The sequence below is a fragment of the Rhinolophus sinicus genome, chromosome 15, assembly GCF_057876585.1.
Source record: "Rhinolophus sinicus isolate RSI-liver-muscle chromosome 15, RSI-T2T, whole genome shotgun sequence".
In the NCBI taxonomy this organism is placed as follows: Eukaryota; Metazoa; Chordata; class Mammalia; order Chiroptera; family Rhinolophidae; genus Rhinolophus; species Rhinolophus sinicus.
In genome coordinates this window covers 26912933-26926084 of record NC_142515.1, presented here as the reverse complement: position 1 = coordinate 26926084, position 13152 = coordinate 26912933, and the positions used below count along the sequence as shown (strand labels likewise).

Below are 13152 nucleotides of genomic sequence, written 5' to 3'. Positions count from 1 at the left end.
AGGGTAGGTAAATTTCCTTATAGCAGGAGATGTGACGTATAGACTGAGGTCATTTGATTGACATATGTTGGTTATACAACTGGTTTCTTCCTGCACATGCTCTTACCCAGAATGCATACAGAAAAACCCATGGGGCGGGGTGGGGTGCAAACCTTAATGTTCATTTTATTTTAATTCTATGTATTGCAATGATGCTAGAGTTCAAGGACATGTTTCAACAGTTTGCCCATATGTGAGGAACCAGTTAATACCAGTTGGGTCTTATCTCCTCTTTTTAGGAGTGTTTGCACACCCTTGATTTATTTCTAGGGGGTGAGCCTGGGCGGTTTTTGGCATAGGGATGCAGGCCTGGGCTGTCCCCCTTCAGTCTCACTTTTATTAACCCTTTTTTGCCTCATCACCCTCCATGAAGGACTGAACCTCTCCACATCAGCTTAGCAGAGACAGTGCCAGCACCAAACATATCCCTGGAATAACCTTAATTCCAACGCCAGGGCCAATGCCATGTAATATTGTCAAAGGAAAACCACAGACATGTTGCAGGTTCATAAGAACAACCATTTTACTTTTCACTTTATTCCAAAATAAGTTCTTGAGCATTGTAGCAAGAAAAATGACAGAAGTACCGAACCTTACTAGTGTAGTAGAAAGAATTTTAAATAAAGACTTTAAGCAATGGATTGTAAGTGGAATTAAAATAAATCGTCTAAACTACAAGCCACACATTATAGACTCCAAGCCTTATTCACATGCATATGTCAGTCCAGCCTCAGAATTGCCCTGGGGGTCGGAGGATGAGAGCTGCTATCTCCATCTTGTAGGTACAGAGCTGAAGCTCCCAGTGGCCAACAATGTGCCCCAGGGCTGGCACCTATAAGCACTGAGGCCAAGGCCACAGTCACGTTCTCAGCAAATTCAAGGTATGTCCCAAAATGTCAGAGAAGTACAAGAACCTAGATCACTGGACACACCTGCTTAAAAATGGCCAAACCTGCTTTGTCCAGGTGACTGGACCCAGGGGACTTGGCACAAATCTAAATTTCACAAGAGACTTTGAAAAGCATGGGTTGGCATATGGCAGAGATTGGGTTTATAGAACCCATTCTTGGTTATTTAAAGAAAAGAGGGGAGGGGTGTTTCTGGACAATCTGAGAAAGCAGCATTTCCACAGCATGTCAAGGTGGTGCATGGAACTGGTAGATGGACTGTGAGGTGCCCTGGAGCCAACTTCTCCCACCAGGAGACCTGAACTACTCATAAACAGTGGTTCTGGGTGGGGCAAGCAGGATTCCTGGAAGCCTCCTCACAGAAGCGATAATGAAGGCCTGGCCCAAGCAGGCTGACACTGCCCATGGGCTTCCCACAGACGCCAGGCACACTGCGACTCAGCCTATCTCTCTGGTCCGGTGGTCACATGCTCAGCGTCCTCTGGGTCTCTCTTCCTGAGAATGAGATTTCCCACGTAATAGGCCAAGGACTTGGGCCTTTCTCCCCACTGCCACAGCTCTCATTTCTAATAATCATTTGAAACAACCTCTGCCTTCTCTCCACATTATTTACACTCAACACACACACACACACGCACACACACACACACACGCACACCATTGCAGAATTGTCTTCCTTACATACTGTCTGATCACAAACAAAAGTGGGAGTGATGAATGATCCCACCACGTGCCACCCCTGTGGTCAGGGCATGTGTGGCTCCACATGATTTCTATCCTGAGATATTCAGAAATAAGGAACTGCTTCCCCTCACACATCCCTCTTAAGCTTCATTTATACACCAACTTGTACCACGCTGGCCTTGGGCAACCCTCCCATGGGAGCCAGGTCTGATGGCTTTTTGAGAAATGGGATGTGAAAAAAGATCAGAAGGCAAGACTCTCAGAAATTAAGCCCTTTTCCCAAAAATCACAAAGAAAAGCAAATTCTCACTGGGGTCAGGAACAGTACCCAAGGGCTCCTTCGGGATGCATAGTGACCTCACCTGGTGCTGCACTGCTTTTTAAACCACAAGATCTGAGATTTGGAATGAACCTTATTGGCTCTGTCCCCTAAAGACACAAATCAACCCAATAGTTTTCCAGATCTGTCGACGACATTTGGATTGGGTAAGAAGCAGCTTGACATCTCTCCTCACGCCAAGCACAAAAGCCTGGTTTTTCAGCGCTGTTCCAGCTCCAGCTCTGCTCCCTGACTGAGCTGCATCATTCTAGGCTCAGTTTGGGCATGAGCCACCACAGTCCTCTCCTTCTCTCCATTTCCACAGGAGGAGGGTAAGTGTCGTGCACGGGCTCCTCGCTTTCTGCTACAGTCTTCACATATATGTGACCTTCTTCTTCTCCCATCCTATTCGTCCCATGGGTAGGTACCCTCCTAGGATTCTTGAGAAAACAAAGAGGTTTTAAAAAAAGATGTAGCAAAGACTTCTGCTTCTGGCCAAGTTGGAGAAACAGCAACCAGATATACCCTCCCCCTAAAACAACCAAAAATCAGACAAAACCTCTAAACAATAGTTTTGAAGACTGGCCATCAGGCAAGGAAGGACAGTGATCCTCAAGAGACAGAAAACAAATGAGGAGAGGTCGACAACTACCTGAGCTTGCTGCCTTGGGAGAATTTTTAGGCCATTCAACACTCTTGTTTAATGTTAGCATGATATCTGTTTTTCTATCCTTTTACTTTTAATCTATTAGTGTCTTTATTTTGAAAGTGACTTTCAGTAGGCAATATATAATTGGCTCTTGCTTTTATATCTAATCAAGACAGCTCTGCCTTTTAATTGAGGCATTTATACCATTTACATTTAATGGGATTATTGATATGGTTGGGTTTAAATCTACCATCTTGCTATTTGTTTTCTATACCATCTGCTCATTGTCACTTTTTTCTGCCTTCTCCCATATAGATTTTAGAAGCATCTTATTAAGTTCCATGAAAAAAAATCTGTTGAGGTTTATATTGGAATTACATTTATTATGTAGATCAATTTGAGATTGTTTGGCGTCTTTATGCTATCGAGTCTTCCTATCCAGGAGCATGGTATATAACTCCCATTATTTAGGTCTTATTTAATCTCTTTTACTAAAGTTTTATTTTTCTCCATAAAGGGATTATATGTTTTTGCTAGATTTATTCTTCAGCATTCTATATATTTTTATTGCCACTATAAAATGGTATCTTTAAAAGTTACTTTTTCTAATTGATTGTTATTGATTTTTAGAAATGCAAATTACTTTTGCATACTGATTTTGTATCCAGTAAACTTGTTAGAGTCTCTTGCTAACTCTAATAATTTATCTGTGATAATCATATCATCTGAAAAAATTACAGTTTTGCTTCTTCTTTTTCAGTCTCATACTTTCTACTTCTTTTTCCTGTCCTACTGCACTGATTAGGACCTAAAGCACAATATTGAATAGAAGTGGTAATAGTGAGTGAGCATCCTTGTTTTGTTCCTGAACTTAAAGAAAATTCATTAACATTTTACCCTTAGGTATGACGTTCGCTATAATTTTTAAAAATATATACTGCCTTTCAATTTAAGAAAGTTCCTATTCTATTTTAGTTTGCTAAGAGTTCACATCACAAAAGACTGTTCAATTTTTTTAAGTCTCTTTTGCTATTGAGATGGTCACATGGTTTTTCTCTTTTCATGTGCCAGGGAAATAAGTTATATTAAATTGATTTTCTAATGTTAAATCAACCTGGAATTCCTTTCCAGCCAATAAAAGTACTGAGAACCTCCTTTGTGCTTGAGTTTCACTTGGTCGTCTCTTTTCCACATGTGCTCATATTGCCCTGCTCCTGTATATAAAAAAGTCTTTAAAACCCTTGTTTTACTACGTTTATTTCCTGTATGATGATATATAGTGATTACAGCCAAGAGTTCTTACCTCAGCTATCTTGGGATTATCATCAATTTCTGTAATTTCACATGGACTCTCACTTTCCTAAATTGGTATAAACAAACAAACAAAAAAACAAAACAAAATGAAGGGTCACAACATTTGCTCAAGGCCATGATTAAAATCAGTGGTTCTTAAACCTGGGTGCACATTACAATCACCAGAGAACTTTAAAAAGAAAACAAAATAAGCAAACAGATAAGAATTCTCCCCTTCCAAAACATACCCAAGAACTACAATTGTGAGTTACTTCAAAAATAATCCAGAGTTGACAGTGTGGAGAAGTGGGTGGGAGTAGAGATGAAATACAATTTGGCCATGAGTTGATAATTAAGTTCATTATACTAGTTTCTCTACTTTAGTATATGTTTAAAATTATCCATAATAAAAGCGTGTGAGAGTGTGTGTGTGTGTGTGTGTGTTTTCAGGAGGGCGCAGCTCACAGTGGCCCATGCGGGGACTGAACCAGCCACCTTGGTGTTATCAGCACCACACTAACCAACTGACCTAACCGGCCACCCCAAATTTAGTGTTTGTTTTTTTTTAAAGACCAATGCCACAGCTCTATTATCCAGTGATACTAATTTAATCGGTTTTGATGACTGGTATTTTTGTAGCCTCCTAGATGACTTTAAAGTGCACTGAAGGTTGAGAAAATTTTTACTTAAACAAATAACACCACCAGCAGCCGCAATACTGCTTAATGTGTTCAAAGTTTACAGCGGTCAACACATCTTTACACCCATGAGCTCATTTCCTCCTTGCAACTTTGCCTACCTCTTAAAATAGGGAGGATAGTTTTTATGACTCTTATTAAGTTGAGCTAATCAAGGCACAGAACAGGTTGTCACTGGGCCAGGATCACATAAATCATAGAGTGGCAGAGCCAGGGTTAGAGCCTTGGTTTTCTGTCTCCCTGTGAAAGCGTACCAGTGTGAGAATACCGGGAATGTTCATACACAGAGGATGGAATTAGAACCCAGAGTCCATACAACACAGTTGCATCACAACCATGGAACCTTGTTTGATATCAGTCTGAGTGGCCTTTGAATTCTGAGTATGGTCCCCAGAGCCATCTGGGATTTGGAAGGGGTGGGGTTGGTAGACTCCCTTGTGACTGATAGGTGTTCAGATGTGGAAAAGGGCAAAGATAAATAAAGCCACATCCACTGGACATATGCCTACCGGGCACCTCAGTACCTGTTTGTCTCTTATCTTTCCTAAGATTATCTCCATTCTCTTTATGAAGCTTGTGCCCTTTGACATGTGTTTGCCATGGCAACAAACATTCCTCTTCCCTTTTTGCCACTCCAAATACCATCCTTATTGCCACGGATTTGCTCAGGTGAGCTGAGGTTGTATGACAGATCAGCTCTGCCTGGAGTGTAATGTCATGAGTCTGAGATAGAAATCAAGGTGCAGAAATGTCCACCATTGGTCCTCAGAAAACAGACACAAATCCTGACAGTCTCTGCCCAAAAGCCAGTTCATGAAAATACCAATTTTTGCCAATACATCCAGACCCAAAGAAGCCACAAATCACCTCAGTGGACTCAGTGCTGCTTCTTCTTCGGTGAATCAGAATAAAGAGTAAAGCCACCAGTAGAGCTGTGGCCACCAGGGACGGGATGCCTGCGGCTAATCCCAGAGAGGGCCCACAGTCCTGGCACAGAGAAAAGCAGAGTCAGCTTCCACCAGAATAAAGGAAAAGTTCAACTGCTCAAAAATGAAATAAAAATGTTCAGTAACCATCTACACAAAAACGAAAGGATAATGAAATACTGTGAAAAATGTTTGCAATGTACACGGCTAATGTCTCATTTTCATAGGATTTAATTTACGTAATTTAAATCAATTGGAAAAGGGCGATAAACCAGTAGAAAAATGCGCAAAGGATACGAACAGTCCATTCCTAGGAACAGAAATACAAATGTCTCATCAACACTGGAAAAGCTAAGATACATTTTAATGTATCAGCAAAAAGTAAAATATTTTATTATATCCCACACCATTTTGATGTGAATTTTTTTTACTTATTTACACTAAATGCATTGATTAATTTTCAAATTCCCATTTCCCTTTGATCTGGGTGGAAATAGCCATGCTTGTATCCACATAAGTTTTCAGATTTGCAGGTTATCTGGAAATATCAACAATAATCTGCAACATCCCTATAAATGTGTAATTCTCATATAGAACACATACACCGAAAGCATATAAATCATAAACATACAGCTTGACGACCTCACAGGGTGAACCCTTCCATGTAACGAGCACCCAGGTGAAGAAACAGAACGTTACCAGCACCCAAGAAGCCGCCTCATGCTCCCTTCTAGTCACCCCATGGGTAACCACTCTCCTGAAATCTATCACCGTACATCAGTTTTGTCTGTTTTTCAATGTCATCTAGATGCACAGAGCAAGTATGCACAGTAAGTCCTCACTTAACGGTGCCGATCGCTTCTTGGAACTGCGGTGAAACAATGGATAATGAAACCAGTTTTACCATGGACTAATTAATATAAACAAGAGTTAAGCTCCCACAGCATCTCACCAACACTATAACAAAATGACGTTGAACAAAACAACGCTGTTTGAGGACCTGCCATACTCTTGCATCCAGCTTCTTTGGCTCAACACTTTGTGAACTCCACCTGTGATGCTGCAAACTCTCCCCCATTTTGAGCTGAGACGGTCATAAGAATAATACTTGAACCAGATTCTGTGCTTGGTGGGAGTTCACACATCAAATGCTTTAATCCTCAAAACAAATGCACAGGATGGGTAGAGCATTATTATCCCCATTTTATAAATGACCAAAACCAAGGCTCCAAAATTTAACTGACATACTTACAACTTCTTTCCCACCTGTAACAACTGGGGAGGCAGTCTGTGTGGAAAAAGCATATACATCTTAAGAAAGCAAAATCCATGGAATGCATATTATACAAGACAGTCTGTCAAAGGTGAAGCTATAGGCCTAAAGTTGGCCCCTTTTTAACATTCTATTAAAAACAACACATGACAACAACTGCCAAACAGAATCTTACTTGATTGCTTCCCAGATAAGAAAGAATTAAATTTGGCTACAAGGAGAGAGGATTCAGAAATTTAGTTGAGGTCTCTGTTATTCAAGTGTTCTGGATTTGCCATAACACTTTTTGCACCTCAAAAAGGCTTCCCTCTGTCCCTAGCGCCGACTTTCTTCCCAGCACACTTTGGGCCGACCTGTTCCCATTGCTAGAGGGAAAAAAACATAAAGACTGGTGGAAACAAGGTCTTTAAGGATGCCTTATTGTTTTCAAACATGCAATGAAGCAAACGGCTTTGGGGGGATCTGAAGTCGTGAACTATCCATGTTCCTGAGGTGGTTCCACTTTGAATGAATACATTGCATGTTTCCGCTTCACATCTCCGTTCAACGAGGGGTACTGGATCTCACCATTTATGAGCTATTTCAGGTGACAGTCTTACCTGGATCCATAAATTTCAGGTGAAATATTTATCATACATTTATCATATATTAGCAACTAACCTGTGTAAATTATGCTAAGTAGTGTAGTGCGGGGTTGACTACAGGTCCTGGGCTCACCGCCTGGAGTGGAACGGCGACGTCTCCACTCACAAGCTAAGGGGCCCCATTTCTTCATCTATAAAATAGGGATGTTAGAACCTATCCCCAGAGCTGTTGTGAGCACCAGAAGTATAAGCTTTTGTCGTTCCTTTAAATTTGGCAAAGCTCTGGTCAGACCTGTAATTTATTTAATATTCTCACCAACCTCAGTGAGTATCTTGGAGTCCCTGGGGCTTAGGCTTTTGACAATTATTGTCTCTATTTCACACAAAAAAGAAAGAGGAGGAGGAGGAGGAGGAGGAGGAGGAGGAGGAGGAGGAGGAGGAGGAAAGGAACTAGATCTCAGAAGTTGTGGAATTTTGTACAAAGTTCCTCAGATAACCATAAATCTAACTTGAACTTGGGTGTTTGAATTCCAAGCCTAAACCTCTTTCCCAGAGAGTTCCCACCAAAGGAGTGTAATAACGGAGGCATTAACATTTGGTACTTAAATGGTTACAGTTCTATCTAAACACAACCTCACTCTCCCCACCCCCACCCCCCACCCCTGCCCCCGCCACCATATTACCTTAATGCTGCATTTGCCTAAAGTGTTTGGTTTCTCTGGGTTGTGGTAAGAGTCGAATATTGTTTCAGGTAAGATATTCTATCTTCAGGTTACACAAATTTACTTGGGCTGGTTTTAAGCCCTCCAAAAGCAGTTAACTATAAGGATTCAGGGGTGCTTCATAGAGCCCCAAAGCAGCAGGAATCTGGTTTCTCTAGGGACTGGGAACTGGTTGGGACCAAAGCAATTCCTCCTGGGATCTCTCCCTCTCCCCCGAGTACATGACCTTTCTCTTGTGCTGTTCTCTATTTGCTTCCTTCTTTCTCTCTCCAGATGAATTTCCCTGCCCTCGTGAACACCTGCTAATGCTTATGGAGTACTTACTATGTGCCAGGCTGTTCAAGTACTTTTCCTGTTTCGGCTCATTTATTCTTCACAATAGCCAGTGAAGCATGACTATAATGATCCCCATTTTACAGATGAGAAGAATGAGGCACGGAGAAGTGAAATAACTTGTGAAGGTCACATAGCCCTAAGTAGCAGGTGCTGTGTGGGTGGCTCCAGGATCCAAGCTCTAACCACAGTGATACACTGCCTTCCAAGACCAAATGCAGCACCCAACCCAGTGGTTATACTTGACAGTTTAGTATGGCCCAGCAGGGACTGATTTGCATATGTGGCCCTGTTCCCAACCCCTGCAGAGGTTCTGATTAGCCAGGTATCCACCTCTCTTCCATGGTGGCCCCACTGCACTGGCATTCAGCTGCACCAAAAGGGAAGGCTTATGTGATAGACACATAACCAGGAAGGGTGACCAATCTTCCTGATTTTCCAAAGAGGTTGCCTAGGTTGCAGCACGTTCAATGCTAAAACCAGACAGTCCCAGGCAAGCTGGGTGGTTGGTCATAGGTTCAAAGGGAGGAGAGGACAGTTCTCAGAGAAATGGGCTGTTAACCAAGGAGGTACTCTAAAAGGTGACATCTAGCATCATAAGGACTTCTCTCTGCCCACTCACCTCTACCGCTCCAAGCAATGGCTTCTTGCTTCTCTAAGTACCGTCACAGGGTAGGCCAAGTGAGGGCAAGACAGAACCTGGGGTCTCTACAGACCTGCTGAGTTTGAGCAGCCAGGGGAAACTTCCAGCAGTGACCATATTAAAAGGTTTGACAGTTAAGGAGAGAGAGCGGGGAATTTGTCTGCAGACAACAGGCAGAGGCTGAAGCAGAGAGCAGAACAAATCAGGGGGGTTCAGATGGCAGGGCCCTACCAGAGGGTGGAGCAGGTACCAGGGGAGCCAGAGGACAGATGTCTAGGGCAGCCAGCAGTGGACACCAGAGGGCCAGCAGTGAGTCCCAAGGTTCTACCTTCCTGCTGCTCTCCAGGACCATGCACCCATGTTACAGTAAACATGAGTCCTGGCTGAGGTGTCCTCTTACCAGGTAGATTCCACTTATTCTCTCCGAATAATCATACGACTTATCAGAAACGTTTGACACAGCCAAATACACTAAAAAACCTGGGCCAGGACAATGCCAGGCTCAGTCACAGCAGCAGCACTGGTCAGAAAACAACCCTCGTGTCATCTCTCCACAACATGAGAACAGAAGGTGGAAGATCAATTCCGGATTGAAACTGCGCTCCGTCACCTATAGAAATCTCTCTTTTGACTTGCAGCTAAATGTCATCATCAAAAGCCATAAAATGTTTATTCTTGTTGACCCCTAAATTCCTCTTCTAGACTATATACTAAGGAAATCATTTTCAGTGCAAATAAAGGTTTATCTATACCTGTGTTTATGACCAAATTATTCCTAATTGTGATTAAGCAATTAAGAAAATCATTTACTTTAAGAAATATCATGTGGCCATCCTCAGTTATGGTTATAAAGGCTGATGGAAAACACTCATCCCGTAAAATTATATGTAGAGAAAGAACACAGTGGTACAAACACAACAAAAGTCAAAATCTACAAAGAGGCAAACAGACTGGAAGGACTGATGCTTTCTGATGTTGGTGGGAATTTAGGTGGTTTTTTGTTTTCATTTTGCTGTTTTCCTTTTCAAAATGCGTATTTATAACTTTCATAATTGAAAACATTTCTCTGCACACCCCCAACTCTTCCTAAGTGCCTTTGAGGAACTGTGCACCCCATTACCCCCCACGGCTTCCGTGATGGCGTTCTGGAGGCCCAGCATAAGCGCTGCACCGGTGTTTGCTGACCTGCCTGGTGAGTGGGGGCTGCTGTACTTACCGTGTTGGCAGGCAGCGTAAAGTTCAGTGAAAAACTCTGCCAAAGAGAAGAAAACATTAAAGCTCCCGGGAATGGTCAGCCAGGCACCTAACTGACCCCTCCACTAAATGGCAATGATTCTGGAAGATTCCAAGACAACTTACTGATCCCATAGGCTCAGTCAGCCTCAGTGTCTGCTCCCCATCTTGGCCCCAAAAGAGGGCAGAGGAACAGAGGAGCCTGAGGCCACTGGTTCTTCCCTCAGCATCCCCTCCCCCCTCCCAGGTCCTCAACCAGGGCCAGGCAGCGGAGCGATTGCCTGAGGGATCTCCATCCAAAAGGGCAGCAAAAATATTACTAGAAATTCAGCAACGTACTGGAAAAAACTTTTTTTCTAGGACTTCTTTCAGGGATGGAACTGTGTGAATTTAGAAGTACTTGGTACTTTCTGTGTAGGATAGGAAATAAGAACCCCCAGGGGCACCCTCCAACCACACCTGCTCTAAGGAGATGGTCTAAACCCCTTCCCAGGAGAGGGAACTGGAGAAAGACAAGGCTTCCGTTTTTGCTGAGTTTGAGGAAGAGGGTCCGGGCTGGAACTGAGCTGGTCAGGACGACAGAAGAGAAGCTGACCCTTCCCTCCCCCCCCCTCACTCAGCACACACGCAGCCTCACCTCTTCCCCAACTATGGAGTCAACAAATATCGGGGGCTCAGTGGGGCACCGAATTGTTAGCCTGCCCAGGTGCCCATACATCTGGTCAGGCCCTGCCCAGGGTCTCTGCTGGCTCCTTCCTGCTCCCTGTCCCCATCTTCTGTCCCTGCATTTAGGGTTCATCGATGCCAGTCTTTCTGATGCTGCTTTTTACCAAGACCAAGATGGACATCCTTTAGGACAACATAAGAGTAAGTGGACCATCGTAGGTCAGGGTCTTCTTGCTCAAGGGACCGAACACTGTCCTTCATGCTAATACCCACCAAGCCCACAGATGCTGCAAGGACATTTGAGGGAAACTGAATGCAGCTGCCCAGAGCCTTATCTCATCAGTGAGGAGTGGGTACTGATGTCAGCAGGCCCAAGACAAAGCTTCCTTTGGGGCACGACAGAAGGGAGGAGCAGCTACAAGCGGGCCGTTGCATGTGCTGTTTATCAGGATTTGGATGACGACGATTTTGGCCAAGTTCAGAAAGACATTCATGTTGTGTAGAAACACACTACTGTGCTCTCATGGAGAGAAAAACATCACGTAAATTTGGGTGGAGAAGCATCTGACGCACTATTCGTTAGAGAGGCAGCAGGGTGGGGTGAGGCAACCCTGGGTTTGGAGTCACCTCATCTGGATTCAAGTCCAGACTTAGCCTCTTACCAGCTGTGTGGCCTTGGAAAGGTGACCTGCGCTCTCTGCTCTCTGTTGCCTCACAACAAATCTGTTCTCCCACGCTCAGGTTTTCCATTTTCAAAATGGGAATATGGTTAACGTGCCCTGCCCGTCTCACAGGATAAGCCCAAAAGAATTCACATCGGTGGCAGCTCCACCCAAACTGTAAAACCCTGTAGGTGTATGAGGGTTTGTGTGGTGTCATATTCCTCATGACCTGGCCAGCACAGAGAGCACAGAGAAGACACTGGGAAATTCTTGGGTGGAATCACACGCATGGATCAGCAGTAGTGAAATTTGGTACAGAACACACTGCTAAAGTACACCTACTGTTAGTCTGAGAATAAAATAATATCTACCTAATGGTTCTGAAGACACTGTAGGGTCTGTGGCTGCATGTCACTTGTGGTAAGTTTGCTCTTTGGGAGGGGAAGTAGGAGAGATGGGATCCTTACTCACTGTCGCTGAGGCGGTGCTGTGTCAGACACAGACTCAGAACCTCCCCACGAGGGGGGCTGTCTCATTCCTATATCATGGGTGACGAAACGGAGACCAAGACAGGTTTTGGAAGGTCACCCACTGATAAGTGGTAGAGGCTGGGTTAGATCAGAGATCTGTCTGATTCCAAAGCCTGAATTCCATTCCTTTACACAATCTCTTTCATGAAGAATCAGGGAAGCCTCTTCTGTTTTCCCTTCTAACTTAGCAAACTTAATTTGATCAAGTACCAACCCAATTTGTATCACTAGTCAATCCACACAAAACGGTGGGCGGTTTCTGATGCAGCTGATGAATATCTGTGCTGCTGGTCAGGTAGCAGAAGGTGCACCGAACAGTAAGAACCAAGGCAGTGACCTGACCCATTGCGTCAATGGGGAAATGAATTCAGCTGAAACATCTACCTCGTACCCTGGCTGTATGTGGGCTGTCAGAAACAAAACCTTACTGTTAAAGTAAAAGGTAAGATCAGCAAATATTTGATGAGAATTTTTTTAAATGATTAGTATTTTGCATATAGGTACATAACTGAAAACAAAGCCCCTTGACTTCATTGTATCAAGGATAGATTTATATTAGAATTAGGATATGTGAGCTTTAAGAATTGTTTTTATAGAGAGAATGAGTTAGGCTGAGAAAAGACGCTAGTTCTCACTTACCATTCTGACAGTCTCCCAAGAACCTTCTCCAAACACTGTCCCCGGCGAGCTCCTTTCTCACTGGCGTTATTGGCTTGTGTCTCACATTTGTAGGAATATCCAGCTGGGAGAGCAAGGGTGACAGGGCAAGAGGTGGCTCCAAGAGAGTCCTGGCAAAGCCATTTATGGTCAGGGGAGTAGCCAAGTTCTCGGCCCATCCCTCAGGAAAGATGGTCTCCTGTTTCATGGCCACTGTGTATGGCCTGGGTCATCCAACCCTTTGCCTTTATTTTTGGTCCTTCTTACTTTTCAGGCCCCTTCTTTAAACCTTCAATGCAGCAAAGAACCCACAGCTGGTCTGAGAGCTCGGAG

The 13152-nt window shown here is 43.7% G+C and overlaps 1 protein-coding gene across 2 annotated transcripts; it reads right to left on the bottom strand.

The window, feature by feature from the left end:
- Window positions 1-2075: 2075 nt before the first annotated feature.
- On the bottom strand, window positions 2076-13144 carry OPALIN (oligodendrocytic myelin paranodal and inner loop protein). 2 transcript variants are annotated; one of them, XM_019724777.3, is made up of 6 exons: window positions 12802-12933; window positions 10288-10323; window positions 6769-6804; window positions 5458-5577; window positions 3903-3959; window positions 2076-2390 (listed from the first exon to the last, which is right to left on the bottom strand). In XM_019724777.3, exons 1-6 carry the CDS (start codon window positions 12802-12804, stop codon window positions 2214-2216), a joined length of 429 nt encoding a protein of 142 aa, XP_019580336.3. In that variant the 5' UTR covers window positions 12805-12933; the 3' UTR covers window positions 2076-2213. The 2 variants fall into 2 exon arrangements, with proteins under 2 accessions (XP_019580336.3, XP_074195398.2); XM_074339297.2 differs by lacking the exon at window positions 2076-2390 and having other exon boundaries at window positions 3943-3959; window positions 6783-6804; window positions 12802-13144.
- Between the last annotated feature and the right edge of the window lie 8 nt (window positions 13145-13152).

What these genes read in the sequence shown, in the direction of transcription:
- OPALIN (XM_019724777.3), bottom strand. An exon ending in TTACAGGTGGGAAAGAAGTT is followed by an intron (nt 5,578 to 6,768) that starts GTAAGTATGTCA and finishes TCTCTGTGCCAG; the next exon opens with GACTGTGGGCCCTCTCTGGG. An exon ending in GCAGCACTGAGTCCACTGAG is followed by an intron (nt 3,960 to 5,457) that starts GTGATTTGTGGC and finishes ATACCAATTTAG; the next exon opens with GAAAGTGAGAGTCCATGTGA.